This window comes from Nicotiana sylvestris, chromosome 6, assembly GCF_000393655.2.
Source record: "Nicotiana sylvestris chromosome 6, ASM39365v2, whole genome shotgun sequence".
Classification (NCBI taxonomy): domain Eukaryota; kingdom Viridiplantae; phylum Streptophyta; class Magnoliopsida; order Solanales; family Solanaceae; genus Nicotiana; species Nicotiana sylvestris.
The window spans coordinates 76528523-76554938 of record NC_091062.1 but is presented as its reverse complement, the minus strand read 5'-3'; the positions used below and the strand labels follow the sequence as shown (position 1 = coordinate 76554938).

At 39.5% G+C, this 26416-nt stretch overlaps 2 protein-coding genes across 2 annotated transcripts; one reads left to right on the top strand and one right to left on the bottom strand.

The window, feature by feature from the left end:
- LOC104236444 (ABC transporter B family member 14-like) lies at window positions 1-21583 on the top strand. Its single transcript, XM_009790367.2, is given in 14 exon segments — window positions 1-354; window positions 1304-1699; window positions 1781-2429; window positions 15312-15364; window positions 15502-15702; window positions 15829-16088; window positions 16204-16517; window positions 16594-16817; window positions 18446-18641; window positions 18644-18788; window positions 18968-19398; window positions 19569-20392; window positions 20394-20894; window positions 20896-21583. Coding segments are annotated over 14 exon segments (4707 nt in total). The 3' UTR covers window positions 21055-21583.
- Window positions 21584-21668: 85 nt separating this feature from the next.
- Window positions 21669-26077, bottom strand: LOC104236442 (uncharacterized). Its single transcript, XM_009790365.2, has 6 exons — window positions 25870-26077; window positions 25649-25745; window positions 23348-24150; window positions 23087-23198; window positions 21969-22064; window positions 21669-21887 (listed from the first exon to the last, which is right to left on the bottom strand). The coding sequence occupies exons 1-6, from the start codon at window positions 25926-25928 to the stop codon at window positions 21804-21806; spliced, it is 1251 nt and encodes a 416-aa protein (XP_009788667.1). The 5' UTR covers window positions 25929-26077; the 3' UTR covers window positions 21669-21803.
- Between the last annotated feature and the right edge of the window lie 339 nt (window positions 26078-26416).

Below are 26416 nucleotides of genomic sequence, written 5' to 3'. Positions count from 1 at the left end.
ATGGTGGCCAAAGAAATGATTAGGCACGACTACAAACCTGGGAAAGGGCTTGGGAAATCATTGCAAGGAATAGCTGAACCTATCACCCTGACCGCCAGTGAAAAGTTCTTTGGGATAGGCTTCCGACCTACTCCAGTTGATGTAAAATGGGCAGATGATAGAAAGAATGATGGTTGGGTCTTGCCTCAGCCGGTGCCGCATCTGTATAGAACATTTGTCAAGACGAAATACAATGAGGAAGAGGAAGATAAGGCCTTTACGGCTAAAGAAATCGAAGAAATTTGTGGGGCCATGAGGAAGATACTGTATGAAGCCCACATGGTTCAACCAGGGGAAGGCTCAAGCACCGCTGAGGTGATGTATATGGGACCTAATGCCAAACTGCAGAATTGGAAGGCCACGCCATTCCCAATCAGGTGGGAATCCCGGTAGACCTGTCCTGCCACTTTTTCTGCATCACGAGTTATTCCAGGGTGTAACTCGGATGTTTTCTTTAGTTTCCTGTCTTTTAATTTCCAATCTAAACCCTGTTATCTTCAAATTCAATGAAATGAAATCAATATTTCATCGTTCATCTTTCTTTATTCTTTCTGATTCAGTTATTTTTCTCTTTTATTTCTTCTTTCAGTTCTAATAATGTGGCTGTAAATAACATGACATGCTTGCGGACTTCATGCCCAGATCCAAACACGTTATCTAACTGTGAAATAATGAACCAAGAACCGGAATACGATGAAGAAGAGGCTTTTAGGGAAATAAATCGAGAATTGGAACAATTTAAGAATAAACCTAAGCCGAACTTAAATGATACCGAGCCGGTTAATTTGGGCAGTTCTGCAGAGATCAGGGAAACCAAGATAAGCATTCACACAGATGGAAAAACTCGGGACGCATTAATCCAACTCCTGTTTGAGTTCAAAGATGTGTTTGCTTGGTCATATGACGACATGCCAAGACTAAGTGTTGATTTGGTGGTTCATAAGTTGCCGACTTACCCCGACTACCCCCTGTCCAACAAAAGCAAAGAATGTTTAAAATTGACATCAGTGACAAGATCAAAGAAGAAGTCACAAAACAGCTGAAAGCGGGGGTGATCCGAGGAGTTCGGTATACCACATGGCTAGCTAATGTAGTTCCAGTGCCAAATAAATATGGGAAGACCCGGGTGTGTGTGGATTACAGATATTTAAACAAGGCAAGTCCCAAAGATAACTTCCCTTTTCCGAACATCCACATCCTTGTTGATAATTGTGCCAAACATGAGATATAGTCCTTCGTAGATTGTTACGCAGGATATCACCAGGTGTTGATGGATGAAGAAGATGCAGAAAAGATAGCTTTTACCACACCATGGGGTACATACTGTTACAGAGTCATGCCATTTGGTCTGAAGAACGCCGGGGCAACCTACATGAGGGCCATGACTGCCATTTTTCATGATATGATGCACCAAAATATAGAGATATACGTGGACGATGTAATCATCAAATCCAAAACTCAGGATGACCATGTTCGGGACTTGAGAAAATTCTTTGAGCGGCTACGCAAATATGATTTGAAGCTAAACCCTGTCAAGTGCGCATTTGGAGTCCCATCTGGCCAACTCTTGGGTTTCGTAGTCAGCCGAAGGGGCATTGAGTTAGACCCAACAAAGATAAAGTCCATTCGGGATTTGCCTCCTCTGAAAACCAAGAAGGATGTTATGAGTTTGTTGGGTAGATTGAACTACATCAGCCGGTTCATTGCCCAGTTGACCTCCACGTGTGAACCCATATTCAAGTTGTTAAAGAAAGATGCGGCGATCAAATGGACAAACGAGTGCCAAGAAGCTTTCAATAAAATCAAGGAATATCTATCGAATCCACCAGTGGTGGTCCCACCTGAGCCAAAGAGGCCTCTGTTCCTGTATCTGACCGTCTTGGAAAATTCTTTCGACTGTGTCCTCGGGAAACATGATATGACCGAAAAGCGAGAGCAGGACATTTACTATTTGAGCAAGAAGTTTACCAGTTATGAAGCCAAGTACACTTTACTGGAAAGAACTTGTTGCGCTTTAACTTGGGTCGCTCAGAAGCTGAGGGATTATTTGCAGGCCTACACCACTTACCTCATAACCAGGTTGGATCCTTTAAAATATATATTCCAGAAGCCAATGTCCACTGGGAGGTTAGCGAAATGGCAGATCCTGCTCACGGAATTTGACATAGTCTACGTCACTCGCATAACAATGAAAGCACAGGCATTAGCAGATCACCTGGCTGAAAACCCGGTTGATGATGAATACCAACCTTTGAGCACCTACTTCCCGGATGAAGAGGCAAATTCAGCTGAGGCAATATCCGAAGATATTAATAATTGGAAAATGTTCTTTGATGGAGCGGTAAACGCAAAAGGTGTTGGAATCGGGGCAATCTTGATCTCACCCACTGGTCAGTATTATCCAGCCACGGACCGGCTTTAGTTTTTCTGCACAAACAACACCGCCGAGTATGAAGCCTGCATTATGGGTATGAACATGGCAATTGACCAAGATATCGAAGAATTGTTAATCATGGGAGATTCAGATCTGATTATCCGACAAGCCCAAGGAGAATGAGAGACTCGAGATGTCAAACTTATTCCCTACAGGCAAAATGTAGAAGATCTTAGCAAGCGGTTCAAGTCAATAGAGTTTAGATACATCCCTCATTGTCATAATGAACTGACCGATGCACTTGCTACTTTGGCCTCGATGCTGCCATACCCAGGCAATGCCCATATTGATCCCTTGGAAATCCAAATCAGGGAAAGGTATGGCTACTGTAATACGGTTGAGGCAGAACCAAATATTCAGCCATGGTATCATGACATCAAAAGATTTTTGAAAACCAAAGAATACCCCGAACAAGCCAGTGGAGACCAAAAGAGAACCATTAGATGGCATGCAAGTGGTTTCTTTTTGAGTGGTGATGTCTTGTACAAAAGGACCCCGGACCTCAACTTGTTAAGATGTTTTGGCGCCGAAGAAGCCGGAAGAATCATGTACGAAGCGCACGCAGGAGTGTGCGGACCCCACATGAACGGGCATGTTTTGGCAAAGAAAATCCTTCGAGCGGGTTATTACTGGATGACCATGGAAAAAGACTGCTTCAGTTTTGTTCGGAAATGTCATCAGTGTCAGGTGCACGATGATTTGATTCATGCACCTCCCACAGAGTTGTATCCCATGTCAGCGCCTTGGCCATTTGTTGCTTGGGGCATGGACGTCATTGGGCCAATCGAGCCAAAAGCCTCAAATGGGCATAGATTCATATTGGTCTCCATCGACTATTTCACGAAATGGGTTGGAGAAATCACTCTCAAATCTGTCACCAAGAAAGCTGTGGTAGATTTTGTGCACTCCAATCTTATCTGCCATTTTGGCATTCCTGCAACTATTATCACAGATAATGCTGCAAACTTGAATAGTCATTTGATGGGGGAGATATGCGAACAATTCAAGATAACGCATCGGAACTCTACTCCTTATCGGCCTAAAGCCAATGATGTCGTCGAAGCAGCAAACAAGAACATCAAAAAGATTTTGAGAAAGATGATTCAAAGTTCCAGGTAGTGGCATAAAAAGTTGCCTTTTTCATTGTTGGGGTATCGCATTATTGTGTGCACGTCGGTCAAAGCAACCCCGTACCTTTTGGTTTACGGCACTGAAGTCGTAATACCTGCGGAAGCTGAAATCCCTTCTCTCCGGATCATTATTGAAGCTGAAATTGAAGACAGTGAGTGGGTCAAAGCCCATCTGGAATAGTTAACCCTGATTGATGAAAAGCGAATGGCCGCAGTCTGCCACGGGCAGTTGTACCAACAAAGAATGGTCCGTGCTTACAACAAGAAAGTACGGCCCAGAAATTTTGAAGTGGGACAACTTGTTTTAAGGTGTATTCTTCCTCATCATCAAGAAGCAAAAGGAAAATTTGCTCCTAACTGGAAAGGCCCATACATTATCCGAAAAATATTTCCAAGAGGAGCGTTATATCTGGAAGATATCGAAGGAAACGACCCCGAGGCAGCTGTGAACGTAGACGCAGTCAAAAGATACTATGTCTAGTCCTTCTGCAGCAATAGCACTATCCGATTGGGATGATGAAGGCTTTCATTCTCGCTACCCCAAACACTCCAATCCTTTTGCTAACCCTTTGAGCCGGTTACTTTTCTTTCATTACCCTCTTTAAAACTCGGGAAAAAAACAAAAAAAAGGAAAGAAAAAACAAAATCAAAAACAAAGTTCCCTAAACTATGTTCGACTTGGTTCCGAAAGGATACGTAGGCAGCCTCTCTCCTGGGGTTCAGTCACACCAAAATAAAATCAAATTTTCCCCAAAAGTGAAACTGGGGCAGATGTTATAATGGTTCGGCGATGATCCCGCCTGAACGGTTCCAAAGTTGTAATTCGATCCAACTCTTTTTACCCAAACCTTGTTCAAGTCTTTCCGATCAATCGGCGAAAGGTTTTTAAAATCAGAGAATGCAGCTGTTTGGATCTGATACAATCAAGATGAGAGAAATAAAATGAGAGAGTCTTATTGGTGAAAACCCACGGGCACCATAAGTCGACGGTGAACAGAGAAATTGAAAATGAGAGAGTCTTGTCAGTGAAAACTCGTAAAGAGCACTATAAGGCGACGGTGAGAAGAGAAATGAGAGAGGTCGATTGGCGAAAACCCGCAAAGTGCGCCGTTGATCGAAAAAAAAGAAACCCCTCACCACCATTAGTACTGAAAGAGTCCTGGAAAAGTTTCTTGGTTTTAAAACACGGGTTGCAATGGGTTTATGAGAAGTTGGATAGTTGTGCAGATCAGGTATCCAGTCCAAGAAGCATGTCATGTCTATTGAAGTCCGCATGCGCTCCAGATAAGTCTTTCTTTCCTCCCTGAAAGGGACATTTCTTCTTAAATTCACTTTCTTGTCCTTTATTTTATTTTTCTTTGAATCTCTTTCGGTCTAACTCTGTTATGAAACTAAAACAAAGAAAAGGTGGAAAGATTGGTCTTACTGGGTTCTGCTTAACAAAAGCCAAGTTCAAAGAAAAGTACCCAGCCTCAGCGGGTGCATCAAGTCGATCCCGACTGGCCATGATGGCCGATACTTTGAAATCAAAGTCATTGAAAATGAAAAGAAATCAAAGTCAAAATCCCTTAGAGGCAGAATAAGATGAAAAGACCAAAGCCCCACGTGGTTGAACCGTCATATGGAAAGTTTGGAAAGTTGAGTTCCTCAGTTTTAGGAGAGAGATCAATCTTCAGAAAAGCCGGCAAATGGCAGGGGTCTCACCAGGAGAGTTGGGCCACGATCAAGTGATCAATTCAGTCAAGGCCACAAAACCAACCATCGTTTCAAACTAACAATTGTTCTTTGTTTGAAAAATTAAAACATGTGCAATCCAAAACAACCGTGCAAGAAGCAGGTGCAACCAAAATGGAAAAGGAAATGTGCAAGCGCTAGAAACAGCTTTGCAACAATAATCAACCCAAAAGGGAAGTCTCCTCCAAATACTTTCCTGCATTTTTTTACTAAAAAAATGAATTGAACTGAAAGAAAATAAATAAAAAGAAAATAAAAAAGAAAAATAAAAAAAAGAAGGGCAGTTTAGAAGCCCCAATATCAATCTTTAACCTTTTTCCCAACATTAGGGCTCCAATCCCTAAGTTGAGATTTTTAGACATAGGGCCTCCACTCCCTAGTCACCTTTTGCCAACATTAGGGTTTCAATCCCTAAGTTGAAATTTTTAGACATAAGGCCTCCATTCCCTAGTCTCCTTTTGCCAACATTAGGGCTCTAATCCCTCAGTTGAGATTTTAGACATAGGGCCTCCATTCCCTAGTCGCCTTGTTGCCAACATTAGGGCTTCAATCCCTAAGTTGAGATTTTCAGACATAGGGCCTCCATTCCCTAGTCTCCTTTTGGCAACATTAGGGCTCCAATCCCTGAGTTGAGATTTTTAGACATAGGGCCTCCATTCCCTAGTCGCCTTTTGCCAACATTAGGGCTCCAATCCCTAAGTTGAGATTTTAGACATAGGGCCTCCATTCCCTAGTCGCCTTTTTGCCAACATTAGGGCTCCAATCCCTGAGTTGAGATTTTTAGACATAGGGCCTCCATTCCCTAGTCGCCTTTTGCCAACATTAGGGCTCCAATCCCTAAGTTGAGATTTTAGACATAGGGCCTCCATTCCCTAGTCGCCTTTTTGCCAACATTAGGGCTCCAATCCCTGATTTGAGACTTTTAGACATAGGGCCTCCATTCCCTAGTCGCCCTTTTGCCAACATTAGGGTTCCAATCCCTAAGTTGAAATTTTAGACATAGGGACCCTATTTCCTAGTCGCCTTTTTGCCAACCTAGGGTCTCCAACCCTTAGTTAAGTTTTCTAGACATAGGGCCTCCATTCCCTAGTCGCCTTTTGCCAATATTAGGGCTCTAATTCCTAAGTTGAGATTTTTAGGCATAGGGCCTCCATTCCCTAGTCGCCTTTTGCCAACATTAGGGCTCCAATCCCTAAGTTGAGATTTTAGACATAATGCCTCCATTCCCTAGTCGCCTTGTTGCCAACATTATAGTTCCAATCCCTAAGTTGAGATTTTTAGACATAGGGCCTCCATTCCCTAGTCGTCTTTTGCCAACATTAGGGTTCCAATCCCTAAGTTGAGATTTTAGACATAGGGCCTCCATACCCTAGTCGCCTTTTTGCCAACATTAGGGCTCCAATCCTTGAGTTGAGATTTTTAGACATAGGGCCTCCATTCCCTAGTCGCCTTTTGCCAACATTAGGGCTCCAATCCCTAAGTTGAGATTTTAGACATAGGGCCTCCATTCCCTAGTCGCCTTTTTGCCAACATTAGAGCTCCAATCCCTGAGTTGAGATTTTTAGACATAGGGCCTTCATTCCCTAGTCGCCCTTTTGCCAACATTAGGGTTCCAATCCCTAAGTTGAGATTTTAGACATAGGGACTCTATTTTCTAGTCGCCTTTGCCAACCTAGGGTCTCCAACCCTTAGTTGAGTTTTCTAGACATAGGGCCTCCATTCCCTAGTGGTTTGCCAATATTAGGGCTCTAATCCCTAAGTTGAGATTTTTAGACACAGGGCCTCCATTCCCTAGTCGCCTTTTGCCAACATTAGGGCTCCAATCCCTAAGTTGAGATTTTAGACATAATGCCTCCATTCCCTAGTCTCCCTTTTGCCAACATTAGGGCTCCAATCCCTGAGTTGATATTTTTAGACATAGGGCCTCCATTCCCTAGTCGCCTTTTGCCAACATTAGGGTTCCAATCCCTAAGTTGAGATTTTAGACATAATGCCTCCATTCCCTAGTCGCCTTGTTGCCAACATTATGGTTCTAATCCCTAAGTTGAGATTTTTAGACATAGGGCCTCCATTTCCTAGTCGACTTTTGCCAACATTAGGGCTCCAATCCCTAAGTTGAGATTTTTAGACATAGGGCCTCCATTCCCTAGTTGCCTTTTGCCAACATTAGGGCTTCAATCCCTAAGTTGAGATTTTAGAATAGGGCCTCCATTCCCTAGTCGTCTTTTGCCAATATTATGGCTCCAATCTCTAAGTTGAGATTGTTAGACATAGGGCCTCCATTTCCTAGTCGCCTTTTGCCAACATTAGGGCTCCAATTTCTAAGTTGAGATTTTTAGACATAGGGCCTCCATTCCCTAGTTGCCTTTTGCCATCATTAGGGCTTCAATCCCTAAGTTGAGATTTTAGAAAAGGGTCTCCATTCCCTAGTCGCCTTTTGCCAACATTAGGGCTCCAATCCGTGAGTTGAGATTTTTAGACATATGGCCTCCATTCCCTAGTCTCCTTTTGCCAACATTAGGGCTCCAATTCCTAAATTGAGATTTTAGACATAGGACCTCCATTCCCTAGTCGCCTTTTTGCCATCATTAGGGCTCCAATCCCTGAGTTAAGATTTTTAGACATAGGGCCTCCATTCCCTAGTCGCCTTTTGCTAACATTAGAGCTCCAATCCCTAAGTTGAGATTCTTAGACATAGGTCCTCCATTCTCTAGTCGCCTTTTGCCAACATTAGGGCTCCAATCCCTAAGTTGAGATTTTAGACATAGGGCCTCCATTCCTAGTCACCCTTTTGCCAACATTAGGGCTCCAATCCCTAAGTTGAGATTTTAGACATAGGGCCTCCATTCCCTAGTCGCCTTTTTGCCAACCTAGGGTCTCCAACTCCTAGTTGAGATTTTTAGAAATAGGACCTCCATTCCCTAGTCGCTTTTGGCCAACATTAGAGCTCCAATCCCTAAGTTGAGATTTTAGACATAGGGTATCCATTCCTTAGTCGCCTTTTTGCCAACATAGGGTCTCCAACCCCTAGTTGAGATTTTTAGACATAGGGCCTCCATTCCCTTGTCGTCTTTTGCCAATATTAGGGCTACAATACCTAAGTTGAGATTTTTAGACATAGGGCCTCCATTTCCTAGTCGCCTTTTGCCAACATTAGGGCTCCAATCCCTAAGTTGAGATTTTTAGACATAGGGCCTCCATTCCCTAGTTGCCTTTTGCCAACATTAGGGCTTCAATCCCTAAGTTGAGATTTTAGAATAGGGCCTCCATTCCCTAGTCGCCTTTTGCCAACATTAGGGCTCCAATTCGTGAGTTGAGATTTTTAGACATAGGGCCTCCATTCCCTAGTCTCTATTTTCTAGTCGCCTTTGCCAACCTAGGGTCTCCAACCCTTAGTTGAGTTTTCTAGACATAGGGCCTCCATTCCCTAGTGGCGTTTTGCCAATATTAGGGCTCTAATCCCTAAGTTGAGATTTTTAGACACAGGGCCTCCATTCCCTAGTCGCCTTTTGCCAACATTAGGGCTCCAATCCCTAAGTTGAGATTTTAGACATAATGCCTCCATTCCCTAGTCGCCTTTTTGCCAACATTAGGGCTCCAATCCCTAAGTTGAGATTTTAGACATAGGGCCTCCATTCCCTAGTCGCCTTTTTGCCAACATTAGGGCTCCAATCCCTGATTTGAGACTTTTAGACATAGGGCCTCCATTCCCTTGTCGCCCTTTTGCCAACATTAGGGTTCCAATCCCTAAGTTGAAATTTTAGACATAGGGACCCTATTTCCTAGTCGCCTTTTTGCCAACCTAGGGTCTCCAACCCTTAGTTAAGTTTTCTAGACATAGGGCCTCCATTCCCTAGTCGCCTTTTGCCAATATTAGGGCTCTAATTCCTAAGTTGAGATTTTTAGGCATAGGGCCTCCATTCCCTAGTCGCCTTTTGCCAACATTAGGGCTCCAATCCCTAAGTTGAGATTTTAGACATAATGCCTCCATTCCCTAGTCGCCTTGTTGCCAACATTATAGTTCCAATCCCTAAGTTGAGATTTTTAGACATAGGGCCTCCATTCCCTAGTCATCTTTTGCCAACATTAGGGTTCCAATCCCTAAGTTGAGATTTTAGACATAGGGCCTCCATTCCCTAGTCGCCTTTTTGCCAACATTAGGGCTCCAATCCTTGAGTTGAGATTTTTAGACATAGGGCCTCCATTCCCTAGTCGCCTTTTGCCAACATTAGGGCTCCAATCCCTAAGTTGAGATTTTAGACATAGGGCCTCCATTCCCTAGTCGCCTTTTTGCCAACATTAGAGCTCCAATCCCTGAGTTGAGATTTTTAGACATAAGGCCTTCATTCCCTAGTCGCCCTTTTGCCAACATTAGGGTTCCAATCCCTAAGTTGAGATTTTAGACATAGGGACTCTATTTTCTAGTCGCCTTTGCCAACCTAGGGTCTCCAACCCTTAGTTGAGTTTTCTAGACATAGGGCCTCCATTCCCTAGTGGCGTTTTGCCAATATTAGGGCTCTAATCCCTAAGTTGAGATTTTTAGACACAGGGCCTCCATTCCCTAGTCGCCTTTTGCCAACATTAGGGCTCCAATCCCTAAGTTGAGATTTTAGACATAATGCCTCCATTCCCTAGTCTCCTTTTTGCCAACATTAGGGCTCCAATCCCTGAGTTGATATTTTTAGACATAGGGCCTCCATTCCCTAGTCGCCTTTTGCCAACATTAGGGTTCCAATCCCTAAGTTGAGATTTTAGACATAATGCCTCCATTCCCTAGTCGCCTTGTTGCCAACATTATGGTTCCAATCCCTAAGTTGAGATTTTTAGACATAGGGCCTCCATTTCCTAGTCGACTTTTGCCAACATTAGGGCTCCAATCCCTAAGTTGAGATTTTTAGACATAGGGCCTCCATTCCCTAGTTGCCTTTTGCCAACATTAGGGCTTCAATCCCTAAGTTGAGATTTTAGAATAGGGCCTCCATTCCCTAGTCGTCTTTTGCCAATATTATGGCTCCAATCTCTAAGTTGAGATTGTTAGACATAGGGCCTCCATTTCCTAGTCGCCTTTTGCCAACATTAGGGCTCCAATTTCTAAGTTGAGATTTTTAGACATAGGGCCTCCATTCCCTAGTTGCCTTTTGCCATCATTAGGGCTTCAATCCCTAAGTTGAGATTTTAGAAAAGGGTCTCCATTCCCTAGTCGCCTTTTGCCAACATTAGGGCTCCAATCCGTGAGTTGAGATTTTTAGACATATGGCCTCCATTCCCTAGTCTCCTTTTGCCAACATTAGGGCTCCAATTCCTAAATTGAGATTTTAGACATAGGACCTCCATTCCCTAGTCGCCTTTTTGCCATCATTAGGGCTCCAATCCCTGAGTTAAGATTTTTAGACATAGGGCCTCCATTCCCTAGTCGCCTTTTGCTAACATTAGGGCTCCAATCCCTAAGTTGAGATTCTTAGACATAGGTCCTCCATTCTCTAGTCGCCTTTTGCCAACATTAGGGCTCCAATCCCTAAGTTGAGATTTTAGACATAGGGCCTCCATTCCTAGTCACCCTTTTGCCAACATTAGGGCTCCAATCCCTAAGTTGAGATTTTAGACATAGGGCCTCCATTCCCTAGTCGCCTTTTTGCCAACCTAGGGTCTCCAACTCCTAGTTGAGATTTTTAGAAATAGGACCTCCATTCCCTAGTCGCTTTTTGCCAACATTAGAGCTCCAATCCCTAAGTTGAGATTTTAGACATAGGGTATCCATTCCTTAGTCGCCTTTTTGCCAACATAGGGTCTCCAACCCCTAGTTGAGATTTTTAGACATAGGGCCTCCATTCCCTTGTCGTCTTTTGCCAATATTAGGGCTACAATACCTAAGTTGAGATTTTTAGACATAGGGCCTCCATTTCCTAGTCGCCTTTTGCCAACATTAGGGCTCCAATCCCTAAGTTGAGATTTTTAGACATAGGGCCTCCATTCCCTAGTTGCCTTTTGCCAACATTAGGGCTTCAATCCCTAAGTTGAGATTTTAGAATAGGGCCTCCATTCCCTAGTCGCATTTTGCCAACATTAGGGCTCCAATTCGTGAGTTGAGATTTTTAGACATAGGGCCTCCATTCCCTAGTCGCCTTTTGCCAACATTAGGGCTCCAATCCCTAAGTTGAGATTTTAGACATAGGGCCTCCATTCCTAGTCACCCTTTTGCCAACATTAGGGCTCCAATCCCTAAGTTGAGATTTTAGACATAGGGTCTCCATTCCCTAGTTGCCTTTTTGCCAACCTAGGGTCTCCAACTCCTAGTTGAGATTTTTAGACATAGGGCCTAGTTGAGATTTTTAAACATAGGGTCTCCATTCCCTAGTCGCCTTTTGCCAACATAGGGCTTCAATTCCTAGTTGTGATTATTTTTAGACATATGGTCTCCATCCCCTAGTCGTATTTTGACAACATAAGGTCACCAATCCCTAGTTGAGATTATTTTTAGACATAGGGTCTCCATCCCCTAGTCGCCTTTTGCCAACATAGTATCTCCACTCCCTAGTTGAGATTATTTTTAGACATAGGGTCTCCATCCCCTAGTCGCCTTTTCCAACACGGGGTCTCCACTCCCTCTCTGATTTTTTATAGATATAGAGCTCCACTCCCTAATCTGTTTCTCCTAAAGACACACGATCTTTATTTTATTGCTTTCAATAGACAAATAGTGTAGGGTTTGCTACAATAATTCACGAAATTTTCCTCGTGAAAACTAGGGCAGAAAAATTTCGTTCGTTTGTTTGTTTTTGGTGTCTGAGCAGGTTTTACCCCGAGGCACAGAGTTTGAGATGACCAAAAGAATGAGACTCAATCCAAAACAAAGAAAAGAAGAAAAAGAACAAAAAGAAGTGAACTTAAGTTGTGGAAGCGAATAAAGATGCTGGTTGCTCAAGATATGATTGATGTCACAAGCTTCGCATGTCCCGCCTTGATCCGAAAAGCAGAAGAAGAAAGAACCAACACCTACAACTGATGAGCATCGAGATTCAGATCAGAATCTGCATGAAGAACCAGCCAAGACTCAAGATCAAGCTTCAGAAGACTCATAGATAGGAATCTTTTAACTTGTAGCTGATAAGCTTAGTTAGTCTTTTTTGATTTTGATGTAATTATAGGACCACAGATCGGAGCCTCGACGGGACCTCACTCGACTCTCGAACTCATCACTCCATCATTTTTTCTTGAACTACACGCGACCTGATTCCTTTATAACCCGGGATATGTAGGCTGTCCAAAATCAAGACTCGGTTGCACCCTTTCTCTTTTCTCTTATCCTTATTTCTTCTCTTTTAAATAAAGATATGTTCAAAAATTAGTCACATGGCTCACCTTATCTTTGCTTGAAAACTTTTCATGTTTCCAAGCAAAGAGGGGCAGCTGTGAGCACCTAATTTTTGACAATATTTAATTTTTTTTTTGTTTTTTGTCACTTCTTCTATGTAAATATTTTAGGGTTTTTAACCTACAATTTTTAGCTTTGTTACACTTTTTATTATAGGTTAAAAATACAAAATTTTAGAGGGTGAATTATTATTATTAATATTTTATTTTATTTTTTTATTTTTAAAAAAAATCCGAAAAATATTAATTTTTTTTTAATTTTCGGGAGAGATTTAAAAAAATAAGAAAAAGGGAAGTATGGAATTAGAAAAAATAAAAGTAAAAGTAGGTGGAATTCTCTTTTAAAAAAGTAAAAGAAAGTGGAAAATTTAAAAAATAAAAGTAAAGTTTTGTGGAATTTTTTTTTAAAAAAAGTAAAAGAATGTTGGCATTAAAAAATAAATATAAAGGTAGCTGAAAATTTAAAAAATTTAAAGTAAAATAAGGTAGAATTTTTTAAATAGAAAAGCAAAAGAAAGTGGATTGTTTTTTTAAGAAAAGTAAAATAAGTGGAATTCTCTTTTAAAAAGGTAAAAAAAAAGTGGGATTTTAAATAAGATAAAAGTAATTAAAGTTGCAATTTAAAAAATAAAAGTAAATAAAGGTGAGAATTCTTTTTATAAAAAAAGAAAAGCAAAATGTAAGTGGGATTTCTTTTAAATAAAAAATAAAAAAATAATTAAAAAAAATCTGAAAATTTTCGAAAATTCTCCTATAAATAGAAGAGAAATATTTGAAGAAAAAAAAGAGGGAGGAGGGGAGGAAATTTAGAGAAAACAAATTTTCTTTTTCTATGTTAAAGAGAATTTCTACTAGTTTCATTCTTTCTACCTATTTCTTTAAAAAAAAAAAATAGCCATTCATTACCTTGTTTAAGACAAAAAAAAAAATACCTCAAAAACAAGAGCTAAATCACACCAAAAATCAAATCCAAAAGCTTCAAACTCAATTTAAAAGATAGTCCGAAGAAGTCGAAGTCGAGTTCAGTTCGAAAGGTTTCCGCTCGTTGCCTCTGATTGTGGTTCGTTTGCACATTAAATTTGATGGTTTTTTGCCCATATGTATTGAATAAGATCTTCATCTATAAAAGGTTCATTCTTTTCTTAACCAATATTTTCATTATTTTTCTTTTACCGTATTTCCTTTTGATTTGTATATTATATTTTGGTTATCTACCAACTTGAAAGATATGAACAGAAAATGAAGGAAGAACATCAAAAAAATAGAATTCGTGAGAGACAGAATGAGTTTCTTCAATGAGATTGTAGTTCATAGGGAAAGATAGGAAGATGTATTCAAAATGGAGAGAGAACGATGTAATAACTTGGATCCAAATTAAAAGATGTTAAGTCAATAGCAAATTTTATACCGACATGGGTGATTAGGTCCATAATAACTCAACTCATATATTTCTTCAATAATAATTTCATATTCATAAATCATGACCTTACAATAATCTCAAAGTAGTTTTAGGAAGAAACATAATCATGAACATTTGTAGTTTGCTTTAAATTGAATACAATCCTTTAGAATAATCGAGGCGCGCCATGCCAAATAAAATCTCAAAACTCATGGCCCTCATTTAATTAATTTTATTCCTTAGAAATCGAGACGTGCCATTTAGTTGAATTTTTCATGGCTCTCGCAAACTTGAAAGTGCGTAGTTACTTTAGGCGCGCTATTTTTAAAAATTAATTTCCTAAACTCGGGTGTGCATTTCATTTGACCCAAATCCAAATCTCAACAACATTAGATAAAATGTGTCGTGGACCGCGGGTGCATTTCATGTGACGTGTTTCAAGACGTGTTTTAGATGACGTTGAATTTTCCTAAAATTAATTAAAAGCGGCTAATAAGTTAAAAAATATACCATAGGTTGAAACATGTTTTAAAATCAGATAATAGGCCAATTGTAATAGTTTAAGCGACCGTGCTAGAACCACGGAATCCGGGAATGCCTAACACCTTCTCCCGGGTTAACAGAATTCCTTACTCAGAATTTCTGGTTCGTAGACTTCAAAAGGAAAGTCGATTTTTCCTCGATTTGGGATTTAAAATAAACCGGTGACTTGGGACACCAATTAAAATATTCCAAGTGGCGACTCTAAAAAATTTAAATTAAATAATCTCATTTCGAATAATGTCACTTTAATTGGAAAAACTACCTTACACCCCCACCACCACCACAACCACCACCACCACCAACAACAACAACAACAACACCACTACCACCACTACCACCACCACCACCACCACCACCACCACCACCACCAACAACAACAAATTTAATATTAAATAATCTCATTTCGAATAATGTCACTTTAATTGGAAAAACTACCTTACACCCCCCCACCACCACCACCGCCACCAACAACAACAACAACAACACCACCACCACCACCACCACCACCACCACCACCACCAACAACAACAACAACAACAACAACAACAACAACAACAACAACAACAACAACAACAACAACAACAACAACAACAACAACAACAATAATAATAATAATAATATTTGAGTAGATTTTAGAATTGCTTCCTCAGAGTTGTACCAGTTGCCTGTCGCACGAAATTGAGTTCAAGGACGATCCATAACAGTTGGAAAGATGTAGTTAACAATATTTACCTTATGAAATCTTAGACATCAAGAAGTCTCACAAATCTCTAACTTGTTTATAATCTAATATTAGCACTTACCTTGATATCATCCATTTAAACCTAACATTTTTTCCTTTACCATGACAGTTGGGACATTTTCTATCATGCATTGCAACTTTCGGTTCTGGAGTCTTGATTGCATTCATATCGTGCTGGGAAGTGTCACTCCTATCCTTACTAGTTGTGCCACTAATTATGTTAACTGGCGCCAGTTATACAAAGAGAATGAGTGTGATTTCGAATAAAAAAATGGCATACCTGTCAGAGGCCACATCAATGGTAGAACAGGTGACAAGTTATAGTAATTTCTTTGGTGACGATCTCATATTATAAAGCATAGGCCAATGAGCCAAGCTTATTTTACAATATCAGATGACAATTTCTTCATACTGCATATCTGATGCTATATGACAGACGATCTCCCAGATCAGAACTGTATTTGCTTTTGTTGGAGAGAATCTATCAATCAAATCGTTCTCAGACTGCACAGAAAGACAAATGAGCATAAGCAAGAAAGAAGCATTTATTAAAGCTCTTGGGACAGGCATGTTCCAAACAATAACTTTCAGTTCGTGGGCTCTTATTGTGTGGGTGGGAGCTGTTGTAGTAGCAGCCAGGAGGTCCAGTGGAGGAGATGTCATAGCTGCAGTTATGAGCATCCTCTTTGGAGCAATGTAAGAGCCAAAACTTCATATTCTATATACAGACGCTTCGTATTATGAAAAAGAAAAACCAAGTATCTTAGAAGCAGCAACTAGATGAGTTTTTGTTTTCTTTCTCAAATTTCAGATCACTTACGTATGCTGCACCAGATATACAAATCTTCAATCAAGCAAAAGCAGCCGGAAGAGAAGTTTTCCAGATGATTGACAGAAAACCCACAATAAATGCTGACTCCGGAAGGATGACATTTGAAGTAATCGATGGCGAAATCAAGTTACAGGATGTACACTTTGCTTACCCATCACGGCAGGAGAAGTTGGTTCTTCGAGGGTTTTCTTTGACAATTCCAGCGGGAAAAGTAGTGGCACTTGTTGGAAGTAGGGGGTGCGGTAAAAGCACCATCATGTCACTACTAATGAGATTTTACGATCCCATGAGAGGTTGGTCATATATTCACTATTAATTACAAATCTCAGACGTGTAATCCAAAAACTCACTGTGTATATAAACCATCAGGTGATATTCTCCTTGACAACCACAACATCAAGGATCTTGATTTAAAGTTTCTTAGAAGAAACATAGGAGTAGTTTCCCAGGAGCCATCACTATTCGCTGGCAGCATCAAAGATAACATTAAGATGGGAAACATCAATGCAGATGATCAACAGATTGAGAGAGCTACCCTCTTGGCAAATGCACATGCTTTCATATCCCAGTTAACGGATCAATATCTAACAGAGGTCAGACCACTAGCACTCAGATAATGATAACTGTTTCATTAGGTTGATTCTAGAAAAAAGAAATATAGCCATTTAGACAGTTTGTGGTATTGAGTTCTGCATATTTTCAATTAAATGAATGATTAAATTTCCTATTTGGTCATGGAGTAATGGAAGAATCATGCTGGAAGAAACAGGAAAATTAATATAATAATAAAAAAATGTTTCTACAATTCATAAGGTCAATTAGAGGTGTTGCTAAAGGAAGGAAAAAGAGGAAGATGAGGAGAAAGATACTCATAAATAGAACAAGTTAGCTACCACATGAATTTAGGTAAGCCTTATATCCTCTAATGATAGTTCATACATGAAAAGACTTTTCTAGCTTCATCAAAAAAGACAGACCACCACACCTGTCTACAATTACTTGAACATGCTAGTTCATAACGTAGTAGATTCCTAAAGAATCAAAGTTGAGGAGAAACATCTGAGAGTGTCTCCTGAATCCAACAATTCAGTTAGAAACATCTAAGGGGCCAAATGAAACAGAACAAAAATATAAATGTATTTCGAGAAATAAAACAACAAGAAGTACCAAAAGCTAATGTTCGCATCCTAATGAAATTCTTAGGTGTTGACTTCTCATTCTAAAACTAAAGATATTAGCATTATTTTTTGCATCAGCATAGTTCGAACTCTCATCTGCAGAGAATCCTTAATTAGCTGGGATAATCAGAAGCTGATTAGACCTTTATGAACTCTAAAAAGGCAAGATTCAATTAAAAAAGAACTTATGCGCATAGCTTGCCAACCAAAGCCAGATCATGATAAGTTTTGCTCCTCCTCATGATCAGGGGGAAAAAAAGAGAGTTTCTGCTTCTCCACTTCAGAAACAAAAAGGGCACCCAAAGGCATGTCTCGGGCTTGAGAACGCCCGGAGGAAAAAGGTGTGCACCTAGCAAGTCTTACTGCCTTTACCCAAACCACGGTAAATGACTTCCCTGTTAGATCCTTTTGAGACATTGACAGTAAGAGATTGCTAAAATAGAAGGATGAGAACATACAGCTTTCCTACAGTAGACATACAATTCAAACGAACCAATATAATTCCATGAACACCAATTTCAGCTGTAGTATAAGCATTTTGCTCAAGAGAGCATTTGTTAAGATCACCTGAAAGCTGAAAGTGCTGTTTCCTTATTCAATTTTCCTGTATGGCACAGTAGGACAATGAAAGAAAGAAGGCGAATAAGAACAGCTGGTTACCACATACAACCCCATATTAGAAGTACTCTGACATAAGATGAAACCATTTGATAATCAAAGATGGTTACTCGCGTAAGAAAATCCCTAAAGTAATAACTTGAAATCTAATGGCGGAATACGATTAACGCTAAAATTTACTAATTACTACTATAGGACATCAAGAGCCAAATGCCCTAAATTGAGGATTCCAAATTCTTATCAGTATCTGAAGAAATAGTTCATGCTCCTCTGTCATCCTCCCAGAATGATAATCAGAAGAAAAGTAGCTTTAAAGCATGACCTCAAAGTACATTCTAAACTAGGCACTAATTCTTGTATTAGCACAGCTTCCATGAAAAAACCGATGCATGCTAAATTAGCTTTCCTGTAATGTTCTCTCCTAGGTAGGGCAAAGTGGTCGGCAACTATCAGGTGGACAGAAACAAAGAATTGCAATAGCAAGATCAATCTTAAAGAATCCTCCAATTCTTTTGCTTGATGAAGGCACCAGTGCACTTGACACAGAGTCGGAGAAGCAAGTTCAAGAAGCACTTGAAACAGCAGCGCAAGGCAGAACAGTCATCTTAATTGCGCACAGAATGTAACTATTGTTAATGCAGATATGATAGCTATTGTTGAGAACGGGAAAGTAGTGGAGACAGGAACACATCATAACCTATTAGTTACGAGTACATCCTACAATAGCTTATTTAGCATGCAGCACATCAGTGAAGAATGTCAAACCAGGTCAGATTATACTCCACTTCATATTCATCGTTACAATTTCTTTTTCCTTTTTTGGATAAAATAAGGTAATTTTATTAAGGCAAGTACCAAGGAGGTACTGCCAACAAACAACAACAAATACATATTCATCGTTACAAATTAAACTGGTTGAGCTTAAATGAAATACATTTAATTGACAGGTCGGAAGTTACAAAAAAGAAGACTCTTCCGATAAAAGAGGATTCATCTCAGGACGATGAGCAACCTGATGAGCCAAGGGAAAGCAAAAGAGAGGTTAAGGAACTTCCTGAGAAGGAGCAAATCCAGAAAAAAGAAACACATATATTCTTCAGAATCTGGTTTGCCTTGACTGAGAAAGAGATCATAAAGACTACTATTGGCTCCTTAGCAGCAGCTTTTGCAGGCATCTCCAAACCTTTTTTTGGGTTCTTCATCATTACGATAGGAGTGGCATATTACCATCCTGATTCAAAGGAGAAAGTAGCTCTGTATTCAGCAATATTTGCTTCAATTGGGGTGCTTTCTTTGTTTGCTAACACTTTGCAGCATTACTTATTTGGAATAGTTGGAGAAAAGGCCATGACAAATCTCAGGCGAGCTTTGTATACAGGTATCCTACTTACATAAACTCCTGGAAGATCAGATACATCAATTTCTGTTTTTTTCCCTTCCATTTCCTCCTTTCTCCATGGCTATTTTACCTTCAGTTTTGTTCCCTACGCAGAAACTTTGTTTTGCCATAAAAGTTGACGTTTATGATATTTCAAAAACTACTTGCAGCCACACTACGAAATGAACTAGCTTGGTTTGAAAAGCCCGAAAACAGTATTGGATCAGTTACATCAAGGATAGTCAGCGACACATCCACAGTCAAGATCATAATATCTGACCGCATGTCTGTCATTGTTCAGTGCATTTCATCCATAGTGATTGCAACAACTGTCAGCATGATAGTTAATTGGAGAATGAGTCTGGTAGCCTGGGCTGTGATGCCATGCCACTTCATAGGTGGCCTCATTCAAGCAAAGTCAGCTAAAGGATTTTCTGGTGATGGTACTCTAGCACACTCAGAACTTGTTGCCCTAGCTTCTGAATCTGCAACTAATATAAAAACTGTTGCGTCTTTTTGCCACGAAGAGCAGATACTTGAGAAGGCCAAACTGTCTTTGAAGAGGCCACTTAGGAAAGGGAAGACAGAAAGCATCAAATTTGGAATTATCCAAGGCACTTCTCTCTGCTTATGGAACATAGCTCATGCAGTAGCCTTGTGGTACACAACAATTCTTGTCGACAGGAACCAAGCCAGCTTTGAGAATGGGATAAGGGCATACCAGATATTCTCCCTAACTGTACCCTCAATTACAGAACTATGGACACTGATACCCACAGTACTATCAGCCATAGATGTACTAAAACCTGTATTCCAAAATCTTGACCGGTGCACAGAAATTATACCAGACACCCCAGATACTTCAGAACACGAAACCATTAAAGGAGAAATTGAGTTCATAAATGTCCAGTTTTGTTATCCATCGAGACCAAAAGTAATAGTTCTCAACAATTTCAGTCTACAAATTGAAGCTGGATTAAAGGTGGCACTTGTTGGGCAAAGGTGGAGCTGGAAAATCTTCAATTGTGGCATTGTTATTGAGATTCTATGATATTAACGAGGGAAAAGTTCTGATCGATGGCAAGGATATAAGATATTACAATCTTAGAAAGTTAAGGGCACAGATTGGATTGGTACAACAGGAGCCACTTCTGTTTAGCTGCTCAATTAGAGAAAATATCTGCTATGGGAGTGAAAGAGCATCAGAAGCTGAAATAGTGGAGGTGTCAAGGTCAGCACACATACATGAGTTTATAAGTAACTTGCCTGACGGATATGATACTCTTGTGGGGGAGAAGGGTTCCCAACTTTCTGGAGGGCAAAAACAGAGAATAGTAATAGCAAGGGCCTTGCTCAAAAAGCCAAGAATAATGCTGTTGGATGAAGCAACAAGTGCCTTAGATACCGAGTCAGAAAGGGCAGTGGTGAGTGCACTGGAATCAATGAAACTAAACAGTTTTGGGGGCACAAAAGTGACACAAGTCACAGTGGCACACGAGGCTTTCCACAATAATAAATTCAGATACTATAATTGTTATGGACAAAGGTAAGATTGTAGAAAAGGGTAGCCACTCAAACCTGATGGCAGAAATAGATGGTATTTATTCAAGATTTGTTAGGCTCCAAAGTATAGGGGGGAAAACTGAAGCACACTGATAATTGAATAAAATATACCAGATAGGGGTCGCCCTCATGTATACCATATATTTGTTAGTTTTCACACTGTTGCATATGTTGAGAAAAGATATACCAGATAGGGCAGATATGGCCATATGGGATTGATAGGTGTTGACTTATTTAGTTAGATTTAGATATATTTCCTAAGTGAATTACAGCTCTTGCTATTTTTATTTTGTTAGGACTTTGCTATTATTGCAACCAGTGAGTTAGGATTCTAGATAATTTTTTAAATTTGTTTTGTTACGATTCTTGCTATTGTAAGTTGCAAGACGCCATTTAAGAGAGTTAACGTCTATCAGTGAAACAGGTTCAATCTCCCTTAAAGTAAAGAGATTAGACACTCTCCCAAATGAGTTCCAAGGTCTGCAATTCCCTTTTAGTAAATTGCAAAATTCAGCAATTATAGGCAAGCCAAGGAATAAGAACAAGGGCCGAGACCTGTGTGTTGGGCCTGATTTTCTTGTTAATCGTCTAGTGACTCAGATTCAAAACTAGGGACCTTAACACACTTCCACCTCCCAAATCTTTTTTCTCGTTTTGGTAGATAAAAGAGCTTAGTGTCTAAGTAGCTATTATATGAAGAAATCATATGGTAAAACAGTTAACTTATATTTCATATCCACAATGGCTGAGTACACAGGATTGTTACATGTAGGGAAAGAGCATCCCCTTAAGATTTTGTCTAAAATCCAAGGTGGATATTGTACATCCTTTAGATTTTAGGACTAAACTTCAACACGGACACTGTGTAGATTCTTTAGTCTTTCCATCTCTTCCCCAGAGGCAATTCCAGGATCAATAAAACACAACTGCAAGAGAAATAGTATGTTAATTGATAGCATAACACAGGACACTCAAATAAATGCCAGACGGTTGAAATGCAGTAATACCTGATATAATGGCTTCTTCAGGGTGTGGACACCTCTTTTTACTAGCTTTTGCCAACCGGCATTTTCTTTAAGAGATTTTGCCAGGGATTCTGTTGGCTGAGACATGGCATAGTGGAACTTCTGGTAAGTAATCTAGAGCTATTATAGATGATTTATCATAAAGGGAACATGGAAGGCCCCCCAGCAATTTGATATTTTGACAAAATGTATGAGTAAAAAGAACAATAAAATCAGAAGTCTTTCAGCTTTTGCCCTAACTTGGAAGGGCATTAAATAGCTTTGCAATGAACAGCATCATTTGATTTCTTCTCAACAAGGGAGGGAGGGAGGAGAAAGAAAAATATTTTGATAACTGTCCCATCTCAGGCATTCCCAAATCATGTCTTAACCTTAAGTGATGAGAACTACAACATGCAAGGAAACATGATTGAGAACCTTACACGATAGCCTTTAATAAGTGTGCACATTTGCAGCACAGCTCCATTAAATGAGAGCAGCACAGTCACAAATCGCTCATATGTGCCTATCTAGACCACATAATACAATTGCAGATAAATTGATAATGTAAGAATACCCTTAACAACACATTTAATGCAAAAGTCAAAAATCCCTTAGGACTTCTTAGTTCTGGAACCAATGATACATAAGCAGGTTAAACCATGAAACCAACTGCCAAAAGAGGAAGTGATGAAGCATAGCCAACTTTCTGAATCATAAAACCAACATTAATGTAATATGCTGTTCCATCTTCAGTTAATACAATAACAACAACAAACCCAGTGTAATCCCACGAGTGGGTTCTGGGGAATGTAGTGTATACGCAGACCTTATCCCTACTTTGAGAAGGTAGAGAGGTGAAAAATGCAGTAGCACCAGCAAGATAACAAGAAAATGGTTTATAACAGTAAATAAAATCATTATAATCATTTAACTAGGGAAGAGGAGACTAGGGATGTAGATGTAACATACACCTTTCAAGAATATGCCAAATACGGTCATCAGGGATGACTCAAAACTCCTTTCAAGAAGTATGGCAATACAGCCATCAGGGATGTGCTTAAAGAACAAAGCAGTAACAGAGATGGCAATCGCTTATCAATGCATGTGCATATACTTACATGACCTGGATCTAAGATCAATAGATTGTAATGTATTGACCCATTTCTCTGACATCTACTTTGAATCCCGACGATGGTTCTTGAATGGCCATCATGCTGGAAGTACAAGGGCCTGTTTCAGTGAAGCTTATAAGCGATTCCACTACCAAAAGAGATAATGCTGATGAAACAACTCGGGAAAGGAAATTCATGGACAAATAAGGATGATTGCATATGTCCTAGTTAATCAAGGAAATACAGTTGTTGACTAAATTCACTTACGCTTTTTGACTGACTAGGATACTATGATTGCTTGATTTCTTTAATTCATTGTCAGAGAAGTAACTCCACACCCAATCAATGAGTGCCTGTTGGACCCTAGGCTTAGCCTTTACATCGTACGAAATAGAAACAGCTTCAGATATATCATTTTTCTTTTTGGACAGATATCTATCCATTGGTCCATAAACCTGTGGTGACATCTTACTGACATATTTCCCGACTCCATTAGAACTAGAGACTATTTCATGGCTTATAAAGTCCACTATTCTGGCCCGAACCCCAAACGAACGGAAGAGTGTAGCACATTCTGTTGTTCCAATCCAATTTCTTTTGCCATAAATTGCTTGATCAAAGTCTTCTGAGCCCTGTTTATCAAAGCCTCTTTGCCAAGCAATTTCAAGCCATCTTTGGAGTGAAGGGATGTCAGGTACAAACCCAGAACCTCCATACAACACCTCCCTTGCTTCTTGATGTTGCTTAAGCAAGTGAGAACTAAGCATCTGGATATTACGCCACCCACAACCCCACCCAAAATCCTCTGAAGGGCTGCTTTGAAAATGATCAACAAAACCACACAAAATAGTGGTGGTCTTTTCAGTCTCCAACTCTAAACAGTTCTTCAACAAATCCATCAAGCCTTGTCCAATCTGAGGGCAGATTTCTTTGATCTGCACACTAGCTAAAATCCTTATCTTTTCAGTTATATCTTTCTCTCCAGGTGTGCAATTTTTGGCATCACATTTCAAGAAACTATTCTCATGATTCTTCCGAGAACTGGTTTCACACTGCATGGCATCATCAACCTGATGATCAGGTAAACAAGTCTTTAGAATTAGAGCTAGCAAAAAACAAGGTTACAACCTTTTCATTATTTTTAGGACCCTATATCCCATCTTGTGTAACAAGCCATCTTTGGGGGCCAAATTTTACCAATTTAAAGTACAATCAGAGTATTAGAAATTTTATTGCTCTAAAATTCTTAAACATTTTCAGCCAAAAAATACAAATTTGACTCCAAAATTTATGGAGGTAGGAACAGTTCTATAAAATTTGACGGAGGAAAAGAAAAGAAACTCGAAGTGTAACGCTGAAAAAAGTTAGGCAAATTCTCAAAATTTTTGATTAAATTTGAAGGAGGAAAGAAAACCTTCAAAATGTAACTTAACAAAGTTACAGGTAACATGAAAAAAGTTAGGCAAATCCTTATAAAAATTAACTAATATGAAAGAGGAATAATCCTTCAATGTAACTTAACAAAGGTACCAAATGTCAAAAAGTAAGAAAATCATTAAAAATATAGTAAAATTTGAAGGAAGAAGAGACCTTCAATTCCTCCTTCAAATTGTAACTTAACAAAAGTTATAAATAATGTTGAAAAAGTTAGGCAAATCCTTAAAACTTTTAATTAATCAAGGAGGAAAAACCCCTTCAGAATGCAACATAGCAAAAGTCACGATTAATAAAGACAATTAGGCAAAATCTTGGAAGTGTTATGCATATTTTATTAGGAAGTCCTTGTAAATTGTTAGAAGGACAACTTGTAGACCATGTATAGTCTATCCTAGACGCTACAGAGTCCTTGTAAGAAGAACAAGGATACACTTTCTTGTTTTTTAACAGTAACACGGGATTTAGCACTGCCTTCGTGCTAATGATAGATGTATACAAGTTGTTACCTTAAAAAATAACTTATTAGGAAGTCAAAAAACCAGCTTCTGCCAGATCCACATAGAAGAATGTTCCATATGAAATTTTGCAATCATAGTTACAATTAAAGATATATTTACAAGAGACGTTAACCAATTTCAGACTATAAGGTTATCTACGAAATGATTAAGAAAAGGGCAGCTTGGTGCAAGAAGCATCTCGCGTTCACACAGGTCCGGGGAAGGGACGCACCCCAAGGGGTATAATGTAGGAAGCCTACTCTGATGCAAATATTAATGGCTCATTCCATGCCTCGAACCCGTGACATGTAGGTCACACGGAGACAACTTTAATGCTGCTCCAAAGCTGCTTCCTAATGATAAAACCAGCTAGCAAATAACAAAAGCACCCATATCATTGGTAAAGATGCTTATCCATCCCACATTGCTAACGGCAGTTCGAAAGCTTACCCTATTATTAACGAGAAGTATGAAACCCTAACCCTACTTTTAGATTTTGGAGTTTTGGCCCCAAAGAGGTTCATTAGTCAAATATGTCCTTAAGGGTTACAAAAATGGTGATGGCCATTGTGTAGATAGTCAAATTAATAAAAAAGCAGTATAATAGTTCATTCACAAAGAGAAAAAGGGGTACCTGGAAATAAGGTGGACTTGAGGAGGCAAGGGCAATTTCTTGTGCCAATTCCAAGTCGTTGGAAATGTCTTCATCGTCGAAGTGATTGTTTGCGTGTCTGTATTAATAGTGTCAAATGTGAAAGAAAAAATTAGCAATTGGCATAGAACATAGTAACAAAATAACAAACAAGCACAAAGAAAAGAAAATAAGAGTAGACAAGCGAACTTTTACGAGTATACCTTTCGAGTTCAAGGGTGAGAACTGTGAGATTACAGAAAGGGCAAGTTGACAAGTCCATGTCAAGCCAAGAAAGGAGTGTGGAGGAAACCTTAATAGATTCAAGTCTTGGCAATGGGAATTTGAGGTTTTGACGAAAATCATCCTTTAAAGTATAGCTGAAGATTCAAGTACATCCTTAGCATATTATGGCTAACAAAGAACATCCCTAATGTGTCCTAAAATGAACAAGTTTGGTCCATAGTTAACATTTTTCGTCTAAAATTAACCGTACAACAAAATCATTGTGCATAGCACGTGATTTTTAATCTGAAAAGAAAGAAAAAGCGCTGCCTGCCCCTACCCTAATTTTTATAGTAATAGTTTAGGTGACAATATGATACCCCTTAATATTTTTCTCCCTGCTCTTTCCAGCCTGAGCGGACTGTTCTTTTTCTTTCTTTTGTGTGATTTCGTTTTGTTAAACACTCAGTCAATTTGAACAGTGATATTAGCACAGGTTGGACGTGGGAATAATAACAAACTAATGTTCGTATTCTAAAACATGAA

Coding starts and splice junctions, on each gene's coding strand:
- LOC104236442 (XM_009790365.2), bottom strand. CDS start 25,928: ATGGACTTGTCAACTTGCCCTTTCTGTAATCTCACAGTTCTCACCCTT. Junction 24,151..25,648: donor CAAGTCCACCTTATTTCCAG/GTACCCCTTTTT, acceptor CCTGATCATCAG/GTTGATGATGCCATGCAGTG. Junction 21,888..21,968: donor TGAAGAAGCCATTATATCAG/GTATTACTGCAT, acceptor TTTCTCTTGCAG/TTGTGTTTTATTGATCCTGG.